Consider the following 24,744-nt stretch of genomic DNA (forward strand, 5'->3'; position numbering starts at 1 on the left):
TCTACTAGAGCGCTGAGTGCTTCTTGGGCTTTTCGAATCAGGCCTCTTTTTGTTTGTAAGCCAGCGACTTGGTCGTCTGTGCACACCTTTACAAAATTCTACGAGGGGGATTTGTTGGCATCTTCGGATGCCTCTTTTTGGCCCCAAGGTTTTGCAGGCTGCTGTTTCTTAAGAGAATGTTTTTGTTTCTCTTAGGGGTATTTCTACCTGGGTGAGCTCCTGTTGTTGGTTGAGCTTCATGTTACCCAGTGGACTAAGTTTAGCCTTTGGAGTTTACGTTACTTTCTGGTTGCATTCTTCCCACCCCTCATGCCTCCACTGCTTTGGGACGTCCCATTCAGCTAATGAAGATGGAGGCTGCGTCTGTCAATGGACGATAGAGAAAACAAGATTTTTGTAAGATCTTACCGTAAAATCTTTTTCTCTGAAGTCCATTGACAGATGCAGCACCCGCCCCTCTGATATGGAGATGTTTTTTTCTTCACTGCTTACAACTAAACTGGTTTGCTGAGCAGAGGGTGTGTGGGTTATGCCTGTGGGGACGGCCCCGTGGGCATGTACATTTAAAATTTTTCCTGCCTAGACTACTTATGCAGGGAGGAGCATAACCCATTCAGCTAATGAAGATGGAGGCTGCGTCTGTCAATGGACTTCAGAGAAAAAGATTTTATGGTAAGATCTTACAAAAATCGTGTTTTTTTTACCTGTTTATGCAACCAGTAGATTTTTTTTCCCTCTCTTTAACAGGGTGACAACTCTCTTTGTTCTGCAGTGAGATACCCACAGTATTGTCACTCTGTGGACACAGTAATCTTAAAGCGGAACTCCACCCAAAAGGGAAAACTCTGCTTGTTTGCACCTTCCCCCCCCTCCACTGCCACATTTGCCACTTTTTGGGGGGTAGGGGGAAGCGGGTACCTGGTTTTGACAGGTACCCACTCCCTTTTGCGGCTCAGATCACTGGAAGTTCATCCCCCCCTTAGCCTGCAGTCTTCTGGGACACATCACAGAAGACTACGGGACCATTCACAAGGCGCAGCGCAACTCGTGCATGCGCCATAGAAATCAGGCTGTGAAGCAGCAAAGCTTCACTTCCTGTTTCCCTTACTAGAGATGCTGGAGAATTGGTTTGGGTGACGACATCCCTGGATCTCTGGACAGGTAATTGTCCTTGTATTAAAAGGAAGCAAATACAGTATTTGTAGCTGCTGACTTTTAATTTTTTTTTGGGGGGGGGAGGCTGGAGCTCCTCTTTAAGTGGACATATACTGTAGCTTTAGATGGACCTAAAAGATGAGCTGAACTATGGAAGTCCAGCAGAGGGCAAAGGACCAGCCACCAGTACTGATTGTAGACTCCCTGCAGATGATCTTTGCTCCATTACTGATTTACCACCCCTTGTTCTGCACCATGTAGAGATGGCCCTCTTGTTAGGAGAGCAAAACTTTGCTAGCTTATGTCAGAACTGCCCCCATGATGACTAATGGGGTAATAATGAAGGAGAGGTGGAGGAAGCACAGATCTACAGAATGAATGAAGCAGGGAAAACCTTTCACTGTAGGTCCTCAGGTACAGCATCTTTTCCAGCAAGGAGAACACTGAGCACAGCACAGTAGTTTATCATCACATCTCACTCCACGTCTGGTGAGACTAACAGTCAGAGGCCACAGGGCCTTAGATGATCCCCCACTAAAGGTATACAGTTGAGAGGCTCAAGGCATGAGAAGTGCACTGTGAGGTCACAAGCTTAGGCACTAATATTTAGTAGCAAGTCGTGATCAGAGGTCATTGAAGCTTAGATGCCCAGGACAAATTTAGTAGCCCCAATATGCATCAGTTAACATGACTGTAAATCTATGTCTAATATACCAGTTTGACATTAGAGTCTGGGTCGAAGGAATGCGCACAGACGTGCTTTCCTAGTTCTATACTTCATTTTTTAATTTTTTTTTTTCACAGGGCGTGTGCGTGAGGACTTAATTTAGTCATATTGCAATCACAATGGTAAAATAATAACAAAGATCAGCTTCAATAGTCTGAATGAGGGAGGAGATAAAGCAGCAGTTGTCAGGTTAAAGGTGTCGGAGACATCTACTTGTGTCCAACTGGCTATTGAAGAACTGTAAAGGGTCAGAAGATGGGTAGGATAAACAAAAACTTGACACAAGAAGCCCTGGTATAACACGCATGTATACAACCTCTGTGTCCCACAACTACTGTAGCATGGTCCTTGATATCCCTTTTTACCCCGCCACCCACCAGCCATCGTGTTTCTCCCTCTTCCTCGGCCCCCCTGTGTCCTTTTCTTTCCTGCTCGAAGCATGTTCTGTGAATGGTCACCATCTCTTGTCCTCGCCTGATGCCGATGGATGCACCGCTGTCTCCTTTCCTCTCCAAGCTCACAGAAAAAGGAAGCAGTCAAGATGCTACACTGGAAACAAGACCACCATCATACCATTGCCATCTACATTGGCCTCACCCAACTGGGCTGGTGGAATCCCAAGTTTTTCTGAAATATAATGGAGTCAGAATGTTATAGGTCTAAAGACCAAAACTGTTCTATGAATTCATGATGGCTTTTATTGTATATTTATAAGGACTGTATGCCCTTGATGTTTGTGCCTATTGCTCCTAAAGCCCAACTCCCGATAAAAACACTTTTGTTTTCTGTTTAGTTTTGGCTAGAGTTGGAAAGGGTGGGAACCTCTTTTACGTTTTTTGCTATATATGTTCCCATGGGGGGGGGGGATTTCACCTTACTTCCTGTTTTGGTGACAGTTGTGTTGACCAAGATGGCAACCCAAACTTTATAGAAGTTCTGACTCTTCTTCCTCTACCAAAAAAGAGATTTTGCTGCAGTGTGTGCCCATATTGTGGACATAACTCCTCACTTCCTGTTCCGGAGACGCCTATCGCAAAGGACAGGAAATCTTGCCAATAATGGCAGAGGTTCTGCACTCTATATAAAACAAAGAAATACTTTTTGGTCAACGTTGGGTTTTTAAATTTTCTTTTTCCATGCAAAAAAAAATTCTCTAACTGTGATTAATATACCAGGTTATCCTATCCCCTGTTTGGTATTTCTTAGTGGTTTCCACTTTCATTAATGACCTTTGGGGTCATGGGGTCTGTGAGATTTATATTGAAGAGTTTGTTCTGATAAGACTTAAAAAACGTGGTCTTAAAATTGCATAATTTGTTGGTGATGGTTGAAATGTATTCAGGCGAGTGAATTGTTGGCATCTCGTGCCATCCAGACCTTTTCTTCTTCCCAATGATGACCTTCCAGAGAGTCATTGAATATCTCTCACAAAGCCAAGTCTTTACAAACTTTTTATTGAATGTTTAAGAATAGACCTCCTGACCATTATTTGAAGGGGAATTTTATACATAAAATGTTCATATTCAGGAATAATTTGGATTCGGACTTGTTTAGACTAAAGTGAATCTAGCATTTCTGAAGAGTCTGTAGGTTTTTTGCAGGTGATGTATTGGACTCCAGTATGCTTTGCTGAAGCTTTACCTCTATTTGTGCCTAACACTGCTCCTGTTTGGCTCTTTGCAGTACGCCGTGTGGCCCCGCGTTTCTCAATCCCCCCTAGTAACCACGAAGTGATGCCCGGGGGCAGTGTGAACCTGACCTGTGTCGCAGTTGGTGCCCCCATGCCTTATGTAAAGTGGATGGCCGGTGCAGAAGAACTTACCAAAGAGGACGAGATGCCGGTAGGCCGCAATGTCCTGGAATTGACCAATATTCGTGAATCTGCCAATTACACCTGTGTGGCGATCTCTTCTCTTGGCATGATCGAGGCAGTGGCACAAATTACAGTGAAAGGTAAGTGCACATGAACAGGGCAGCAGATTGGGGAAAGACTAGATAAGCTTCAATGTACTTGATTTATCTCACTTTCTCCACTCTTCCAGCTTTGCCAAAGCCACCGGTAGCCATAATGGTAACAGAGACGACAGCAACCAGTGTCACCTTGACATGGGATTCCGGAAACCCAGAACCTTTGTCCTATTATGTCATACAGTATAAGCCCAAGTCGTCAGAAGGCTCATTTCAGGAGGTCGATGGTGTGGCCACCACCCGTTACAGTATTGGAGGCCTCAGCCCCTTCTCAGAATATGAATTTCGCGTCATTGCAGTCAACAACATCGGCCGGGGACCTCCAAGTGAAGTGGTGGAAGCTCAGACAGGAGAACAGGCTCCATCAGGTCCCCCTTTGAATGTCCAGGCTCGAATGCTCAGCTCCAGTACCATGGTCGTCCAGTGGGATCCCCCAGAGGAAGCCAATGGTCAGATCCGTGGGTTCCGGGTATATTACACATCTGACCCGCATTTACAATTCAGCATGTGGCAAAAGTACAATGTAGTAGGCAATCATCTGACCACAATTGGAGGACTAACCACGGGAATCACTTATAGCATTCGGGTTCTGGCCTTCACATCTGTTGGGGATGGACCGCCTTCAAATATGGTCCAGGTCAAGACCCAACAGGGAGGTGAGTGGTTTCATTAAGTCGCATCCACTTTTGTAAACATTTTGGATAAACAGTAAGACTTCATCATTCTTTAACTCCAATTTCACCAAAAACTTGTTTTATGGAGGCGTTGGATAGAGCAGGGAAGGGTTAGAACCTCTGTCAGGTATTAAATGCTGTCTGTTGAGTATCTTTTCATTCACTTTCTGTGCTAACACCCTTCATGTCCCTGTACACAAGTGACCATTGCCTTCTGGGTGTCACTGTCTCTGGCATTCTACAGGGATTTTTCCTACTCTTAATATAGACATGGAACTTTGGATTATTCTAATGAATCTGTTTCCCCACGCAGTTCCAGCCCAACCAGTCAATTTCCAGGCAGAAGCAGAGTCAGACACCCGAATAATGCTCACCTGGCAGTCCGCCGCGCAAGAGCGCATCACCTGCTATGAACTTCAGTACTGGGAGGGGCAGGATGGACCGAAGGTAAGAGATGGTCTACGTATTGGGCAAACCGCAAAAGATTTAGACTGGGTTCACACATGTCCGGTGCAAATTGTATGTCCATTTTCACTGCAAAAAAAAAGCATTTGTTCAGCGGTTCAGGTGCGTTTTTGCTCCAGTTCTGATGCAAATTTGCAAAGCTCAGGACCGGATTTTGTCACAGCTGAGATTTTAGTGCTGGCCAATACACAGTAGAGCAATCTGTGCAGAAATCATGAACTGAATTCCAAACATGTGCGATTCAGGAGCATTCCCATAGAACTCACTGAGCCTGGAATTCGCATCTGAACCACAGCGCAGTGCTCATAAAATGCACAGGACTCTCTTTAAATTTGCACCGCGGATGCAAAGTGTATATATGTGAACAGCTTCATTGGAAATTAATGTTATTTCACGGTTTGAAACGCATTCACTCCGCATTTACGTGAACCGAACCTAAAGTTTAGTTATGGCTAAGAACAGCAGGACTCCATATTATACATGCTGCGCCATACTGGTGAACACAATGCAATTAGAAATTAAGCCCAGAAACATGTATGGCACTTTTCCACTGCAAGTACCGGCTCGGCTCTACTCGGCCCTGCTTGGCCCGGTTTGCTTTTCCACTGCTGGTACCGCATGGTACGGTGTTGGAACGGTTCGGTACGGTACGGTATGGTTTGCTTTTCCACTAAAGTAGTACTAAAGTTAAGTGGGTGGGATAACAACGGGGTGGGTGGGATTCTCTGACCAATCAGTGGCTAGAAGTGACTGCATGCAAAGGATTGTGGGATATGGTACCAGTTATGGTACCTGTTGGAACCACAATCGAGTAGGTACTGTTTTTTAGAGCCGTACCGTTCGGTTCCATGCAGTGGAAAAGCGCCGCCGTACCGTACCGTACCAAACCGTTCCGACACTATACCATGCGGTACCAGCAGTGGAAAAGCACAAAAGCGTGCCGAACCGTTCGGTTCCATGCAATGGAAAAGCGCCACCCACCACTGTTGAAGCAGAGAATCTCTCTAGTAGTTGGTGCTACTATAGTGATCTCAATGGTCCTCAGGGTCCTGTTCTGAGCAGCTGCCCTTCTGGGTGGTGAACAGAGGGAATTATCAACCCCCTGTGTTCACCAAGCAGCAGGGCAGCTGTTCGATACAGAACCTGGAAGACCATGGCAATCACTTAATTTCAATGGTTTTTATTGGAGAATATCAAATACATGTAATAACAGAAAGGATACAGTAATGGCAAAAAAAAACCCTGACTGTTAACAATGGTCAGAGAACAAAGTACAGCAGTGATAAATAGGTAGGAAGTAGGCAAGGCAGCAATTATAATAAGAGTGAAGAACCAGCCAGTGTAAGGAATACAACACCATGAAAGGTCACTGACCAACCACTAGGGGGGGTCGCCCCCAAAACATTAGGGCACGTCCCCGAAGACACCCCGAAAGGGAACACACTGTGTCTCAGGGGAGGCGCTCCAAATGAAAAATACTCTCTGGTAGCATATTTTGCATATGACAATCACTTAAGTACCACCATCTACTAAAGTGATTCTCCACTTTCATAGTGGTCCCACAAGTATGCAATATGTGTACTTATTGGTCCATGTTGGACCAATGTAACTATGCAATAGAAAACAAACTTGCAATTTTAGTTTTCCTGTGTCCCCTGTAACAGATTTTTTTTTACCTGTCCATGCTGCAGGTAGGTCCTTTATTGGCCCAGGCCAAGCTGTCCAGCAAACGTGCCATTTACACAGATTGGGACAAACCATTTATCACTCCTGGGGGTTCTTACAAAGGCTAGCTTTTATTCCTATTTTTTAAATCTTTTTACCAAAAGAGAAAAAAACTGTTGCTGTAAGTAGCTCAAAAGTGTTAGCTGGAGTTAAGCTTTAATTTCTTTGTCTTTTACGTAACGACTAGCCAAACAAATCATTTAGATGTACGGCGGCAGGGCGGCTTTCCTGTGCTGGATCACGTACCTAGTACTTGATCCAGCACTTCCGGGGTACAGTGTTGCATGACCGTGCGATTGTCAGTTAAAGTAACACAGTGCCGTATCGCAAAAATGGTCATGGTGGGGGGGGGGGGTAAATCTTCCTGGGGTCAATTATTAATCTAGTGTCCACCCAAGACTACCCTGTCCATGGGGGGGGTGATATTGCTGCTTTGTGATTTCACTGCAGAACAACGTTGTTACCCTGTTACAGGAAGTAGGAAAAAATCATAGATCTACAAGCAGGATAAATAGGTGATAAAACTGTTACTTAGGGGACTCCCTCCCGTTTTAATGCTCATGACAGAATGCAGCATGGATGGCTTTTTTGACGTGTATCACTTGCATTATATAGGCATTTTATAGACTATTGAAACAAGCATAGAACAAACAATGGATGCACAAACACAACAAAAATGGGTTTGGGACTTTGTGTGAGGCGTGTGACCAACCATGGATGTGTACCATATAAACATAGTATATAACACATACTAAATAGGAAAAGGTAAGTATATAATAAAAACAATTATATGATTTTATTAATCGCAACAAATGGTAACAATTGTGTATCCTAGATACAAAAATGGTACAATCAAGCCAAAAATTACTAAAAAGATGGAAAAAAAGGTAAACAATCATAATAATTATTTATATCCATGATGGACGGAACCGATCCTAAAAATGGTCATAAAAATGAATGATGAATGAAAACAACCAAAGAGGTGCTTCCTAATAGGCTCTACGCGTTTCATGGTAATCACTTCTTCAGGAGAGATGCACCATATGTCTACAACAGAATTGTATATAATAATGTTACTAAATACCAAAAGTATGCTAACCGGGCCTTTCACGGATTATTCATTACTTACAATTCGAATCAGCATGTTACCAATTAAGGTAGGGGGTGGAGCTAGACAGCTCTCCGGCATACCCTCCACCCCCTACCTTAATTGGTAACATCCTGATTCGAATTGTAAGTAATAAATAATTCATGAAAGGCCCTGTTAGCATACTTTTGGTATTTAGTAACATTATTATATACAATTCTGTTGTAGACATATGGTGCATCTCTCCTGAAGAAGTGATTACCACGATACGCATAGAGCCTATTAGGATGCACCTCTTTGGTTCTTTTTATTCATCATTCATTTTTATGACCATTTTTATGATCGGTTCCGTCCATCATTTCTTTTAAAAAAAAAAAAAAAATTCTGAGGTTTACAACCTCTTTAAGTAAAAGACAAATAAATTAAAGCTTAACTTCAGCTAACACTTTTGAGCTACTTACAGCAACAGTTTTTTCTCTTTTGTTAAAAAGGTTCAAAAAATAGGAATAAAAGGCAGCCTTTGTTTATTACTTACAATTCGAATCAGGATGTTACCAATTAAGGTAGGGGGTGGAGGGTATGCCGGAGAGATGTCTAGCTCCACCCCCTACCTTAATTGGTAACATCCTGATTCGAATTGTAAATAATGAATAATCTGTGAAAGGCCCTGTTAGCATGCTTTTGGTATTTAGTAACATTATTAATTATATACAATTCTGTTGTAGCTATATGGGGCATCTTCTCCTGAAGAAGTGATTACCACGAAACACGTAGAGCTTATTTAGGATGCACCTCTTTGGTTCTTTTTATTCATCATTCATTTTTATGATCAGTTCCGCCCATCATGGATATAAATAATTATTATGATTGTTTACCTTTTTTTCATCTTTTTTAGTAATTTATGGCTTGAATGTATCATTTTTGCATGGAATAGATCTAGGATACACAATTGTTACCATTTGTTGCAATTAATAAAATCAAATAATTGTTTTTATTATATACTTACCTTTTCTTATTTAGTATGTGTTATATACTATGTTTATATGGTACACATCCATGGTTGGTCACACGCCTCACACAAAGTCCCAAACCCATTTTAGTTGTGTTTGTGTTATACATGTTGGGATGGAGGCACATTATTACATGTAGGGATGGAGGCACATTATTACATGTAGGGATGGAGGCACATTATTACATGAGCCTCATATAAAGTCCCAAAACTCCCCTCTCTTCCCCAAACAATGGATGCAGCCAAAGCAAAAAGAAAAAACAATTCGGCCACCCAGGGAGGTCGGTGGACCTGGATAGGTGTTTGCTTTTCTCCAGCCTAGGTTTAGAAAATGGCAAAATGTGTCTGTCCACCTTTTTTAATGCTCTGTGTAACCAGTCTAAAAAAAATGTTCTGAAGAATGAATTTTTGGTTTTAACCGGAACAGTAGGCTTGTGACTAATTCATGCAGCTTTTATTTAAAATTTATATTTTAATATTCGCCCTTTACTTGTATACCCGATGGAGAGCCGGGAGGTGGCCTAAAAGCTTGTCTTCTCATTTATTTTTAGATCAACATTAAAATGTAACCCTTGCAAAGTACTTTTGCTTGTTTACCGTCGTGTTTACCGTTATACACAAAGAGATTTCTTTTTTTTTCTGGGTTTTTATAACTCTGCATCACATTAACTGACCGCATTTATTTAAAAAAAATGGCTAAAACACTACTACTAGACTATTACTGCTGAGAAAATAAGGGTTTGGGGGTCAGTGTTACAGGTTAGGGTTCACAATTAAAATGTTGGAAGTTATGGTTAAGTAAGAATAGGGTCAGGTTAGAGGTTTGGAATTAGAATAAGCTTAGTTAGCATAGCTGAGTTAGAATAGAGTTAAAGGTTAGGGTTCAACATCAAATTGACATTACAATAGGGTCAGGGATAGGGGGTTAGGTTTAAAGGGTTAGCATGGGAATAGAGTTAAATTTAGGTTAGGGTTTGAATAGGGTCAGAGGGTTAGGATTGGAAAGGGGTTAGGGTAGAGGTAGAATACGGTCAAAGGGTTAGGCTTGGAATATGGATCAGGGCTAGAGTTAGAATAGGATTGGGGAAGGTTAGAATTGGGTCAGGGGGTTGGCTTGGAATAGGGATCCAGGTTAGCATTAGAATATAGTTGGGGGTTAGAGTTAGAATAGGGTCAGAGGGTTAGGCTTGGAATAGGGATCAGGGTTAGAATAGGGTTGGGGGGGGGGGTTAGGGTTAGAATGGGGTCAGAGGGTAAGGCTTGGAATAGAGTTAGGGTTAGAGGTAAAATAGGGTTGGGGGTTGGAGTTAGAATAGGGTCAGAGGGTTAGGCTTGGGTTAGGGTTTGGTTGGGGGTTGGAGTTAGAATAGTGTCAGAGAGTTAGGTTAAGAAGAGGTATCAGGGTTAGCGTTAGAATAGAGTTGAGGGTTAGAGTTAGAATAAGGTCAGAGGGTTAGGGTTGGAATAGGGATCAGGGTTAGAGTTAGAATAGGTATCCAGGTTAGAGCTAGAATAGGGTTGGGGGTTAGAGTTAGAATACGGTCAGAGGGTTAGGCTTGGGTTAGGGTTAGATGTATAATAGTGTTGGGGGTTAGAGTTAGAATGGGGTCAGAGGGGTTAAAGTTAGAATAGGGTTAGGGGTAGAATAGGATCAGATGGTTAGGCTTGAAATAGGGTTGGGGTTAGGAATAGAATAGGGTCAGAGGGTTAGGCTTGGAATAGGGATGGGGATTAGGAATAGAATAGGGTCAGAGGGTTAGAATAGGGTCAGAGGGTTAGGCTTGGAATAGGGTTGGGGATTAGGAATAGAATAGGGTCAGATGGTTAGGCTTGGAATAGGGCTAGAGTTATAATAGAGTTAGGAATAGAAAAGGGTCAGAGAGTTAGGCTTGGAATAGGGTGAGAGGGTTAGTGTTAGAGTTAGAATAGGGTCAGAGAGTTAGTCTTGGAATAGGTTTAGGCTTAGATCAGGACTAGGGTGTTAGGGTGGTTCAACATTAAAATAGAAGTTTGGATTGGAGTTAGAATAGGGTCAGGGATGGGGGCTAAGGGTAAAGAGTTATAGTTAGAATAGGATTAGAGTGAGAATAGGGTTGGGGGTTAGGGTTTGGTTTAGAGCGTGGTTTGGGTTCAACATTAAAATGTTAGAAGGTAGGGTTGGATATAGAATAGGGTCAGGAATAGGAGGTTAAGGTTAGGATTATATTAGGGTTAGTACTAAAGTTAGAATAGGGTTGGGGGTTAGGGTTAGACTAGGGTTAGGGGGTATGGTTAGAATAGGGTTGGGGGGTACGATTGGAATAGGGTTAGACTAGGGTTAGGGGGCATGGTTAGAATAGTGTCAGGGATAGGGGTTTATGGTTAGGATTATATTAGGGTTAGTACTAAAGTTAGAATAGGGTTAGGGGGTACGGTTAGAATAGGGTTAGGGGGTACGGTTAGAATAGTGTCAGGGATAGTGGATTAGGGTTAGTAATAAAGTTAGAATAGGGTTAGGGGGTACGGTTAGAATAGGGTTAGGGGGTACGTTTAGAATAGGGTTAGGGGGTACAGTTAGAATAGGGTTGGGGGTTAGGGTTAGACTAGGGTTAGGGGGTACGGTTAGAATAGTGTCAGGGTTAGGGGGTACGATTAGAATAGGGTTAGGGGTTAGGGTTAGACTAGGGTTAAGGGGTACAGTTAGAATAGGGTTAAGGGGTACAGTTAGAATAGGGTTGGAGGGTAGGGTTACACTAGGGTTAGGGGGTATGGTTAGAATAGGGTTAGACTAGGGATGGGGGGTACAGTTAGAATTGGGTTAGGGGGTTAGGGTTAGACTAGGGTTAGGGGGTACAGTTAGAATAGGGTTGGGGGTTAGACTAGGGTTAGGGGTTACAGTTAGAATAGGGTTGGGGGTTAGAGTTTGACTAGGGTTAGGGGATATGGTTGGAATAGGGTTAGGCGGCACAGTTAGAATAGGGTTGGGGGTTAGGGTTAGACTAGGGTTAGGGGGTACAGTTAGAATAGGGTTAGGGTGTAGGGTTAGAATAGGGTTGGGGGGGTACGGTTAGAATAGGGTTGGGGGTTAGGGTTAGACTAGGGTTGGGGGGTACGGTTAGAATAGGGTTGGGGGGGTACGGTTAGAATAGGGTTGGGGGTTAGGGTTAAACTAGGGTTGGGGGGTACGTTTAGAATAGGGTTGGGGGTTAGGGTTAGACTAGGTTTAGGGGGTACGGTTAGAATAGGGTTTGGGGGTTAGGGTTAGACTAGGGTTAGGGGGTACGGTTAGAATAGTGTCAGGGTTAGAGGGTACAGTTAGAATAGGGTTGGGGGTTAGGGTTAGACTAGGGTTAGGGGGTACGGTTAGAATAGGGTTGGGGGGTATGGTTAGAATAGGGTTGGGGGTTAGGGGAAGGATTAGTGTTAAGGTTAGAGTTGAGGGTTTTGGTTCTTCCAAAGTACTTTTGCCTGTTTAGTGATTTATTTACCAAAATAAAATAAGAGTTTTTATGAATTCTGTATTGATTAAATTGACAGCGTTTTTTTTTTTTTTTAATGTTTGAAAAACAATGCCTAGACCGCCATCACTGAGAAGATATTTGCTCTCACGAATCATCTTTTATCATTTCTTTTTCTTTCTTTTTTTTTTCCAGCAAAAAATAACCTTTGATCCGGCGTCTTTCTATGCGGTGGAGGGGTTGAAGCCTGACACCCCCTATAGTTTTCAGCTTGCAGCTTCGTCTGCGATGGGGCTGGGAGTTTACACTTCTGTGATCCAGGCTCGGACGGCCCAGTCCAGTAAGTGTTTTTGTATGATGCGGGGGGAGGGTTGTGTGTGTGGCTGGAGTCGGTCTCTGTGAGTGTTTTGTGTGTGATCCTCCACAAGGGGTCAGTGTGTGGATGGTCCAGATTGGCGGAACACAAGAGTCGGCTTCTGTGAGTGTTGTGTGTGTGATCCTCCACAAGGGGTCAGTGTGTGGATGGTCCAGACTGGCTTCTGTGAGTGTTATGTGTGTGATCCTCCACAAGGGGTCAGTGTGTGGATGGTCCAGACTGGCTTCTGTGAGTGTTATGTGTGTGATCCTCCACAAGGGGTCAGTGTGTGGATGGTCCAGACTGGCGGAACACAAGGGTAAGTGTGAGATCTCGCATGCTGTTCAGTCCAGCTCATCCTTCCGCGGTATTCATAGTCTTGCTTACACAATGACATCATGGACAGAGGAGTGAGGTAGGCATGCAGAAACCTTGTAACCTAAAAATTATTATTATTACTGTTAAGTAATATTATTCCTAAAGTGGACCTAGAACCTGCAAATCCATGCCATGTGCATGCATGCTAGCTATTGTGTCCGTGTAACTCTCCTGAGTATGTATTACCTCTCATACAGATCACAATACTTCCCCAAGACAATGGCTTCATCTCTGCTCTTCTCTCCAGAAGGACGGAGCCATCTTTGTTCCGTCATCATCCAGAGTCAACATCTGCTTCCTGGGCTGATGTGTCAGCTCAAAGATGACACAATAAAGTAAATCCTGGTCCCCTTGTTTGTGTTCACAAATGTCTGACGCAGATCAGCCCCAGCTGCAGCTCCTCGCCCTGTGACTTGCCACAAAGTTACAATGTTGCAGTCTGATTTCTCAGCTTTTTTATTGATAAAAGTTGGTGTTTACATATCTTATATGCCCTGTCATAGTGGGTATTTATTCATGCAGAAAGGTCCACTTTAATATAATACTTGGGTGCATGGGCGTCCGCAGAACTTTTTCAGGGTGGGGGGGCATCATTTTAAGGTCACCCATGCTCCACCCCTTTGCACCCCCCATAGATCCCCCTTTAGAGCAGACCAGGCCAGGGTCCCCCATAGATCCCCCTTTAGAGCAGGCCAGGGTCCCCATAGATCCCTCTTTAGTCTTACCTTTTCACCTATATTCCCCATGCTACCAGGTTTTCCTGCACCACCAGGTACTCCAGGCACCCCCTGCATAAAATATATATATATACATATATAAATATACATACATACATAGCCAATATTACCCCCTTTAGAGCAGGCCAGGGTACCCCATAGATCTCCTTTAGGGTAGGCCAGGGTCCCCCATAGATCTCCTTTAGGGTAGGCCAGGATCCCCATAGATCTCCTTTAGGGTAGGCCAGGATCCCCATAGATCTCCTTTAGGGTAGGCCAGGGTCCCCATAGATCGCCCTTTAGAGCAGGCCAGGGTCCCCATAGATCCCTCTTTAGTCTTACCTTTTTACCTATATTCCCCATGCTACCAGGTTTTCCTGCACCACCAGGTACTCCAGGCTCTCCCTGCAAAGAATATATATATATATATATATATATATATATATATATATATATACATAAATACATAGCCAATATGACCCCCTTTATAGCAGGCCAGGGTCCCCCATAGATCCCCTTTAGAGCAGGGTCCCCATAGATCCCCCTTTAGAGCAAGCCAGGCCAGGATCTCCCATAGATCCCCTTTAGAGCAGGATCCCCCATAGATCCCCTTTAGAGCAGGGTCCCCATAGATCCCCCTTTAGAGCAAGCCAGGCCAGGATCCCCCATAGATCCCCTTTAGAGCAGGGTCCCCATAGATTCCCCTCTTAGAGCTGGCCTGGAAATTTCCAGGGGGGGGGGGGGTGGGGGGCAAGTTGCGGACGCCCATGCTTGGGTTTTTAAAAAAGAACAGGGAAAAAATAATAATTGGACCAACATACTAGTTTGTAGCCAGTGAGGGGCTTTTTAACAATTTCACCGTCATTGCCATCCTACCTACTTTCCCAGTGCATTCTGGGACTTCCTGCTGGCCTGCACTGGACCCACAGACCAGTATGTTGTGTGATGGGCGGAGACGGGGAGTAAAACTTTCAACAAACACCCCTTAGACATTTTCTATACATACCCTATAAAGTGTTACTAAACCCACAACAGTAAAATCCGTCTGTATATGCAGTAAATCATGCCTGTTATACTCACTGTGGAACCTAAGGGGTTAATCCCCTGCATTGTGTAAAAAAGGATGTTTGATCCTGTCTTCCCTGATCCTCCCCTTCTTCCACTGTCCCCAATCCATCTGCTGATAGAACAGAGCAGTGCCGGGACAAGGTCAACTACAGCCCAGGGTGAACTTGCCAAACTGCTCCCCCCCCCCCCCCAAGATGTATGAGAATTCTGTGCCTGCAAAGATCCCCCCCCTTAAAAACATTGGCCACTAATCAGCAAGCTTATCCCCTAAGTATAAACTCCTCCCTCCCCGCTCCAAGTACAAATCCACCCCCCTGCAGAAACCCCCCTGTCTCAGTCTTCTACCTCTAGAATTTTTGCTCCTAGTACACATCCCCCCCCCCCCCATTTTAAATTTCCCCAGCCACCCTCCCCCCCCAGCACAAATCTTCCCCATCCCCCCTCACAACGCAAATTCCCCCCAAACCACCACTGATAGCACTACCCCCCCCCCCAATCACCATTGATAGCACTACCCCCCCCCCCCCCAAATCACCACTGATAGCACTACCCCCCCAAATCACCACTGTTAGCACTACCCCCCCCCAAATCACCACTGATAGTATTTCCCCCCCCCCAAATCACCACTGATAGCACCAACCCAACCCCCCCCCCCCCAAATCAACACTGTTAGCACTACCCCCCTCCCCCAAATCACCACTGTTAGCACTACTCCTCCCCAAATTTCCCCTCCTTGAACAATAATTATCCCTTATCCCCCAATCTCCCTGTGGCGCCCCCCCTCTATATCACATGATATCACAGTGCCCACCTGCCCACCCCTTGTCCCAGCCCTGGAACAAAGTCTTGGGGACAAGCTGCACATGCTCAGTTTGGTGTGCATTGCTAGAGAGTTTTTTTTAGAGAGTGCATGTGATCAGCACAGAACCAATCAGCATGGTCCAGACAGAGGGTCAGGGGTCCTGCAGCATCATTGGACAGTCAGGGGAGAATGAAAACTTCTCCTACAAGCTATAACCAGACACTGATAGAAAGTCACAAGACTGCTCTAAGGCTGGGTTCATACATGTGCAGCTACGGTTTGCAGACTACAGTCCGGTGCGTTTCTGTTCACCGGTTCCAGTGCAATTTTTATACTTGAATTCGCACCTCAACCAGACCCAAAACTGCACCACAGCCGGTCCCGCACCTGTGTGAACCGGCTCCATTGAAAGCCAGTCACGTTCACATGTTATGCGAATCGGATGCGGTTAAAAACGCATCCAATTCACATATATGTGACCCCAGCCTAACTGCTGATGAGAAAAGGTATTCAGCAGTTTATATTTACTAAAATGATTGCATTTCCATGTTCTATGTACATTTCTCATTGGGTACGATGGTTACTCCAAAGTCCTGTTTAGGTATAGGCGAGTGAGAAAAGCCTTCAATATTAATAATGAAGCATAGGGCGCCCCTGCCATACAATATAGCATGCAGCGGAGGCAGCGCCCCACTTTGCTATGTGTTGGATTGGGTTTGCTGAGTGTGACGTGCATGCAGATGGTGTGCTGTGTGCGGAGTCCCCATTGCACGCTGCTTTGACATAATGCAGATATCATGACATCCCCCGCCATGTCTGTGCGCTTTTATTGCATCAATTTGTGTTCTGCTCATCATTTTAGTTCTTGCACTGTTACACTGCTCTGGGTTTGACGTGTTCTAGAAGAGTTCCTAAACTAAGATCAGTAGATTGCGGTCACCATATCGCACATTTCCTGGCATGGGATTTGTAGAGCTATATTAAAAATATTAACCACTTCAGCTCCGGAAGGTTTTAAACCCTTAACCACTTGCCGACTGCCGCACGAATATATACGGCGGCAGTCAGCCTTTCCTGGGCAAAGCGACGTACCGGTACGTCGCTCGCCCACGAGCCTCTGGGGGGCGAGGGCGCGCTCCCACCCCGCTCGTTTACAGACATTCCAGCACGAGTGACCGGCAGCTCCGATGTCCGCCGGTCACTCGTGATCTCCCGCTGGAGAGGGAGAAAGGCAGGCGGCTGATGTAAACAAAGCCGCCTGTCACTCTCCCTGGTGTAACTGCAGAGATCATACGATCCTGCTATGTACGTATGTCTCTGTGGTTACATCAAAAGCCACACCCCTTTACAGTTAGAAGCACGCCCCTAGGGACACACTTAACTCCTGCATCTCCAATAAAGTTAACCTCTTCCCTGCCAGTGTCATTTTTACAGTAACAATGCATATGTATAGCACTGATTACTGTAGTAATGTCACTGGTACCCCCAAAAGTGTCAAAAATGTCAGTCAGGGGTCCGATCTGTCCGCCACAATGTCGCAGTCCCACAAAAAAAAATCGCAGATCGCCGCCATTACTCGTTAAAATAAAAAAAAAACAATAAAAATGACATAAATCTTTCCCGTAGTTAGTAGACGCAATAACTTTTGCGCAAACCAATCAAAATACGCTTATTGCGATTTTTTTTTTACCAAAAATATGTAGCAGAAAACAAATTGGCCTAAAATGTTAAAAAATTTAGATTTTTACATTTTTTGGGGGGGAATTTCATATAAAAAAATGTGAAAAATATTGTTATTTTTTCAAAATTTTCGCTCTTTTTTTGTTTATAGCGCAAAAAGTAAAAATCGCACAGGTGATCAAATACCACCAAAAGAAAGCTCTGTTTGTGGGAAAAAAAGGATGTCCATTTCATTTGGGTACAGCGTCGCATGACCGCGCAATTGTCCGTTAAAGTCACGCAGTGCCGAATTGCAAAATAGGCCCTGGTCTTTGAGCAGCCAAATCCTCCGGGGCTTAAGTGGTTAATGACCAGGCCATTTTTTGCAATACAGCACTGCATTGCTTTAACCACTTGCCAACTGTCCCACGCACATTTGAACAGTGCAATTGCTGGCAATAGGGTGCCACTTGTTATGCGATTTGACCTGTCAAAGCACACAACAAGTTGCTCCTATGTGAACAGAGGCTAAGACACAAGTAACTGATTTATTTAGGACAAAATTCATTGGGCCATTTCACTCAACAGGTGCATGCTGGGTCTTATAGTTAACAAAACTTAACCTGGAGACTCTGGAGGGATGGGTTGGGGATATTAACTGGTTAGCGACCGCCTGCCGCAGATGTGCTCCCAGGCAAATCGCATGTACGGCGCTCGCTCTGGGGAGTCTAGGGGGCGAGCGCGCGCTCCCGCCCCCGCTTGTCAGCGGGGAAGCCGATGTGTGTGTCAGGCGGCTCCTATTGCCGCCTGACACCCGCGATCGCTCCCCGCTGAGAGAGAAGGACGGTCGGCTGTTGTAAACACAGCCGACCGTTCTTCTCCCTGGAATGATCACAGAGCCCCTGTGATCCTTCTATATAGGATCACAGGTCTCTATGGTCATTCCACAAGCCACGCCCCCCCCACAGTTAGAATCACTCCCCTAGGGTCACATTTAACCCCTTGATCACCAACAGGGTTATCCCCTTCCCTGCCAGTGTCATTAGTACAGTAGCAGTGCATATGTATAGCACTGATTACTATAGTAATGTCACTGGTCCCCCCAAAAGTGTCAAAAATATCAGTTAGGGGTCCGATCTGTCCGCCACAATGTCGCAGTCTCACAACAAATCACAGATCACCGCCATTACTAGTAAATAAATAAATAAATAAAAATGACCTAAATCTTTCCCTTAGTTTGTAGATGCAATAACTTTTGTGCGAACCAATAAAAATACGCTTATTGCGATTTTTTTTTTTTTTTTTTTGCCAAAAATATGTAGCAGAAAACAAATTGGCCTAAAATGTTAAAAAATTTTGATTTTTAATTTTTTTTTTTTTTGTAAATGTTATATAGCAGAATGTGAAAAATATTGTTTTTTTTTTTTTTTTCAAAATTGTCGCTCTTTTTATGTTTATAGCGCAAAAAATTAAAAATCGCACAGGTGATCAAATACCACCAAAAGAAAGCTCTATATGTGGGAAAAAAATGACATCAATTTTGTTTGGATATAGCGTCGCACGACCACGCAATTGTCTGTTAAAGTAATGCAGTGCCGAATTGCAAAATAGGGCCTGGTCATTAAGCAGCCAAATCTTCTGGTCCAGAAGTGGTTAATGCAATACGGCACTGCGTTGCTTTAACTGACGATTGCACGGTTGTGCGATGCGGTAGCAAAATAAAATTTATGTCCTTTTTTTCCTACAAATAGAGCTTTCTTTTGGTGGTATTTGATCACCTCTGCGGGGTTTTTTTTCTGCGCTATAAACAAAAAAAGACCAAAAAGTTTAAAAAAAACAATATTTTTTACTTTCTGCTATAAAACATATCCAATAAAAAAAGTTATAAAAATCTAATTTCTTTATCAATTTAGGCCAATTTGTATTCTGCAATATGTTTTTGGTAAAAAAAAAATCCCAAAAAGCATATATTGATTGGTTTGCGCAAAAGTTATTGCATCTACAAACTATGGGATACATTTATGTTTTTTTTTTTTTTTTATTAGTAATGGCAGCGATCAGCGATTTTTGCATGGTTGCGGAGAAGCAGAATCACATTTTTATTTTTTTCTCTGGGGGGCGGGACGGGGTCCGCGCGGGCAGCCCTGCTGGCTAGGCCACAGACAGCCGCGCGGGCCCCTTCGGGAGAAGGGGACGGGGCCCTCGGGGAGGGTTAGGCGGGGGACCCCGTGCGGTAGGGGGTATCACATTTTATTTGATTTATGAACTAATTACCCTCCCGAATTCCCATCCACCCACCCCATGCAGCAGAGGTGTACAGAGTTGTTGAAGAGAGTACAGAGCAGTGTATGTGTAACAGTCATGTATTTTGTTTTATTTTGCTTCCTCGCCATGTTGCATCCACCGTGTTCATCTCCCTCCCTTTGCCTGCATTTTTCTTTTTCTTTTCATCTTTAGCACCGTCTGCCCCGCCGCAGCACGTGGAGTGTGCCAGTCTTAGCTCCACCGCCATCCGGGTAAGTTGGGTGGCTCCGCCGGTATCTAGCCGCAACGGAGTACTGACCCGTTACTCGCTGGCCTACCAGGCAGTGACCGGGGAGGACACGTCCCGCCACATTGTGGACAGTATCCCACCAGACGTCTCCAGCTGGGAGATCAAGGATCTGGAGAAGTGGACAGAGTACAGGGTGTGGGTGAGAGCTCACACGGACGTGGGGGCCGGGCCTGAGAGCCCCCCGGTTATTGTACGGACGGACGAGGATGGTAAGTGTCCAGGAGGTGCTCTCACCTCTCTTCACAGCGGGCAAGCTTCTCTCACCTTATCACCTGCTATTTATCTCACTACGCTCAACTTTCCCGGGTTGCTGCACCGCAAGCACTCTATGTGCACCTGAAAGCTCTCTGTCCTTCCGTATCCTGGTCCTAATTCTGTCCTGTCCATCTGCTCTGTCCTTACCACACTACTCGATGTGACTGCAGAACACACCCCCAGTACCAAAATCTGACAACGTTGTGGCAGACATTTGTGTCTTAAGTATGGATTTCCAGCAAACAACGCTCATTTTCTGTTTTGCTGGTTGTTTACAGCATGGATTTGGACATTAAAACTGGCATTGTCTGAGTGGTGCTCACCAAAAGCAGGCCAATGAGATGAAAAGACTATCACTTTACAATTTTAGCCTTAAACTGCTCATGCAAAATGTCTACCACTAAAACCAATTAATATTGCTACCACTTTTTTCATTGGATGTCCAAAAATAGAAAAACTCAGAAAAATTATTATAATTTTGTGCTCCCGTAAGAACCGCATATTAAACCTTAAGACCCAGCCTGTATGCTCACAGCTTCAGTATCTCACCCAGGCATTGTAGTACACCAAGACACACCTCTCTCTTTTTTCGGAAATCTGGGAACCCCTAAAGCATCCTCAAACTATGACCCTCCAGCTGTTGCGGGACTACACATCCCATGAGGCATTGGAAAACTCTGATATTCACAGACATAGCTAGGCATGATGGGAATTGTAGTTCCTGAACAACTGGAGGGCCATAGTTTGAAGACCCCTGCCCTAAAGGGTATTCAGCAACACACTCACTGCAGGCTCCTTGCTGCCCCCTACATACAGAGGGCTTGACTAAAAAAAAATAAAAAAATGTCGTCAATATAGTGTATCTAAAACTAGAACTTTTTATTTTGTTAGTTTTTGATGAAGTGGGGAAGGGTTAGGGCTGCTATCTGTATCAACGCTGGGGAGATTCATGCAATCTCTTGTTTGTCCTGGTGGCTTTTGTCACTGGGACTGAAGCCCCCTGTCCTAAAGGGTATTGAGCAACACACTTACTGCAGGCTCCTTGCTGCCCCCTACATAAAGAGGGCTTGACTAAAAAAAAAAAAAAAATGTAGTCAATATAGTGTATCTAAAACTAGAACTTTTTATTTTTTTAGTTTTTGATTAAGTGGGGAAGGGTTAGGGCCCCTATCTGTGCCAACGCTGGGGAGATTCATGCAATCTCTATTTGTCCTGGTGGCTTTTGTCACTGGGACCGAAGGTATAAGTAAACTCTCCTATAGTTTTCTGCTACAGAAGCCGCCATCTTAGCCTGTGTTTAATCTTCAACTGCCATTATGCTGCACACATGATCAGTTATGACACCAGCCATTGGATGGTTTGACAGTTTGGTTGAGAGCACAACCAATGTGACAGTTACATTCCCAGCACGTGCCGGAAATGTAACTGTTTTCTTGAACTGTTAAACCAATGGGTTTACTTCTGCTTGAAGGAGAATGAAAATTCAAAATGTTAGAGATTGGCCTACATTTTTCTATTAAAATAACAAACATGTTATACTTACCTTCTCTGTGAAGTGATTTTGCACAGGGCAGCCCGGATCTTCCTCTTCCCGGGTCCCTGGGTGGAGCTCCTGGCCCCTCCCTCCTGTCAAGTGCCCCCACAGAAAGCAGCTTGCTATGGGGTCACTAAGCCAAGCTGCAGCTCTGTGTGTCCAGACACGGAGCTGCCATTCGGCCCTGCCCCCTCTCTCTACTGATTGGCAAACTGGGCTTAATTGACTGCAGCTGGAACCAATGGTGCTGCGTCTGTGTCTCAGCCAATCAGGAGGGAGTCCTGGACGGCTGAGGCACTCGTGGACATCGCTGGATAGTGAGGGGGCTTAGTTAAGTGTTGGGGGGCTGAGGGGGGCTGCTGCACACAGAAGACTTTTCATCTTAATGCATAGAATGCATTAGGATAAAAAACATTCTGACTTTTAACCCCATTAAGTTGCCACCAAAACAGAGTGGAATTCTTCCAATAGGGACACTTGTTCCGGTCACAACTGTCTAAAGCTATTTTTTTTTTGAACCCAGCACACTGAACAAAAAAAAACTTGCAGATCACCATACTAACACATCGGATGTTAGTGCGTTGATCTCCCTGCTGAGCTGTTGTGTTCTGACAGGAGGACCCCCACCAGAACACACTGATCAGCACTCGCAGCCATTAGCACTGGTCAGACTGCTGATTTTCTAGCATTACATATACTCAACTGTATGTTCGGCCCTTTACTGATGTCAGGGGCCACATTAGAGGCCCCCTTTAGCTCATAGGCTGGCAACCACTGATTTAGGCCAAGGATTAGCTGCTCAGGCATTGCATTCTGGCCACTCAGGCACTACATCATGAGAGTAATGGATGCAGATCACATGCTCCCTCATTATAAACAGTACTGGGTATTTTTGAGGGCTCCAGCAGATGAAGGGAGCAGTGGGGGAGCACAGCAAGGGTAAGTATTAGTGGGTGGCTTGTCAAGAGAACCTGTCACTTTGAGAAATACTTTTAGAAGACGTTAGTTGCTCATTATATTAGGGGCAAGGTATTTTGCATGATGTGTGATTTGGCTGCCCATTAATTCCCAGAGTGCCTTGCATTCAAGTGCCTGCCACACAACTGCTGTCAAATACTAAATTATACGTGGATCACGCTAACCCTTGATAGTGCACGTCAAGAAGTGCTGGACAGCCTGACCTCTTCTCTGTAGCATAGACTGCTAAGATCTGCTTTCCTTCACTGCTGCAAGTGGTCGATCCTTTGTTTTTCACGCTTTTCTACGGACTTCATTCTGTTTTCCAATATATGGATTTGTGAATCCTCTCTCCCTGTCTCTCTACAGTGCCCAGCGCTCCACCCAGGAAGGTCGAGGTGGACTCGGTCAATTCAACATCTATCCGTGTTTCCTGGAAGTCTCCTCTCCCCACGAAGCAGAACGGGCAGATCCGGGGCTACCAAGTGACCTATGTCCGCCTTGAGAGTGGGGAACCTCGTGGTAACCCCATCATTAAGGACGTTATGCTGGCTGAGGCTCAGGTGAGTTGATGAGAAAACTGTTTGGGTTGTTTTAGGCTCAAGATCTGGACATTTTGGATCTCCACTGGTGTGACCCTTCCCCACCTCCTCCACCCACCACTAATCTTAAGACTAGAGCAACACCTGCTAAAGAGAGCCCTGAAGTATCTGTTGGGAAAATTTACAAAGATTGTCAGTTAATTGTGAGCCATCACTAAGCTATGTGGTGCAGGTAGGGTGCAGACAAGAATCGGTCGCATTGCATGGCCAACAGCTGTCTTGGTCAGGTCATATTCCAAAGTTGGATTCCAAAGTTGGCTTTCTTTCGGTCAACGTATCATGAGAAGGATGGTGTGCATTATTTTTATAATTGGGTGGCAGCTCCCAAAAACTAGAAGAGGAAGATAGTGATATATAGTGAATGCAGAGTCATGGGGAGAATAGATGTCATGAATGCAGGGTCCTGCCAACAGCAGATATAGTGAATGCAGGGTCCTGGGGAGAGCAGATATAGTGAATGCAAGCTCCTGGGGAGACCAGATATAGTGAATGCAGGATCCTGGGGAGAGCAGATATAGTGAATGCAGGCTACTGGGGAGAGCAGATATAGTAAATGCAGGCTACTGGGGAGAGCAGATATAGTGACTGCAGGCTCCTGGGGAGAGCAGATATAGTGAATGCAGGCTCCTGGGGAGAGCAGATATAATGAATGCAGGCTCCTGGGGAGAGCAAGTATAGTGACTGCAGGCTCCTGGGGAGAGCAGATATAGTGAATGCAGGCTCCTGGGGAGAGCAGATATAGTGAATGCAGGCTCCTGGGGAGAGCAAGTATAGTGAATGCAGGCTCCTGGGGAGAGCAAGTATAGTGACTGCAGGCTCCTGGGGAGAGCAGATATAGTGATTGCAGGCTCCTGGGGAGACCAGATATAGTGAATGCAGGCTCCTGGGGAGACCAGATATAGTGAATGCAGGCTCCTGGGGAGACCAGATATAGTGAATGCAGGCTCCTGGGGAGACCAGATATAGTGAATGCAGTCTCCTGAGGAGACCAGATATAGTGACTGCAGGCTCCTGGGGAGAGCAGATATAGTGAATGCAGGCTCCTGGGGAGAGCAGATATAGTAGCTGCAGGCTCCTGGGTATAGTAACACTTTAACAATAGAGATTTTGCTAATAAAGGTGATTTTACTTTGCACTGCCGATCCCCGCAATCCATCTTTGTAAATTCCTCCAACGTGTTACGTCCCTCCTTTGCACAGCTAATATATCCATTTATTCCTCACATTCCCCTGACCCTGCCCGCTGTTATATGTGTACATTTCCCACCTATTCCCAGCATGTCACCCTTCTCATAGAGCTAGCATTAGCTGCCAACACCCCTGCTTGTTGTAACCCTTTTCCTGCATATCCCATTTACCCCTCTTCTCTCTGTCCCTCCCAGTGGAGACCCGAGGAATCAGCAGAATACGTGAGTACATCTTGTTTTGCCGTCCGTGGGCAGGTTGCGTGATCGCGTTGTAAAGGCGGAGGTCCAGGGGCTGTCACAGTGCCGACTCTTACTGACTGATTTATCCAATTTAAAGAGCACCTATCATACTTACACACTTTAAGAAGCCATGTTTGGGCAGAACCAAGTTATAGAGATATGCACATCCTGATCATCTCAGTTTTAGGACA

The 24,744-nt window shown here is 44.8% G+C and overlaps 1 protein-coding gene across 7 annotated transcripts in view; it reads left to right on the forward strand.

Annotated features, from left to right (window-relative positions):
* PTPRF (protein tyrosine phosphatase receptor type F) overlaps window positions 1-24,744 on the forward strand; it is a 486,553-nt gene that overhangs the window by 387,746 nt on the left and 74,063 nt on the right. For 4 of the 7 annotated variants that reach the window (XM_082265004.1, XM_082265006.1, XM_082265005.1 and 1 more), the window contains 6 exons: window positions 3,566-3,835; window positions 3,925-4,506; window positions 4,838-4,971; window positions 12,443-12,587; window positions 19,683-19,988; window positions 22,895-23,088. In XM_082265004.1, coding sequence (XP_082121130.1) covers window positions 3,566-3,835; window positions 3,925-4,506; window positions 4,838-4,971; window positions 12,443-12,587; window positions 19,683-19,988; window positions 22,895-23,088 — 1,631 coding nt within the window. The remainder of the gene's footprint in view (window positions 1-3,565; window positions 3,836-3,924; window positions 4,507-4,837; window positions 4,972-12,442; window positions 12,588-19,682; window positions 19,989-22,894; window positions 23,089-24,744) is intronic. The other 3 variants (XM_082265007.1, XM_082265008.1, XM_082265009.1) reach the window with 1 other exon arrangement.

Source organism: Pelophylax lessonae (assembly GCF_965119305.1).
Source record: "Pelophylax lessonae genome assembly, chromosome: 8".
Taxonomy (NCBI): domain Eukaryota; kingdom Metazoa; phylum Chordata; class Amphibia; order Anura; family Ranidae; genus Pelophylax; species Pelophylax lessonae.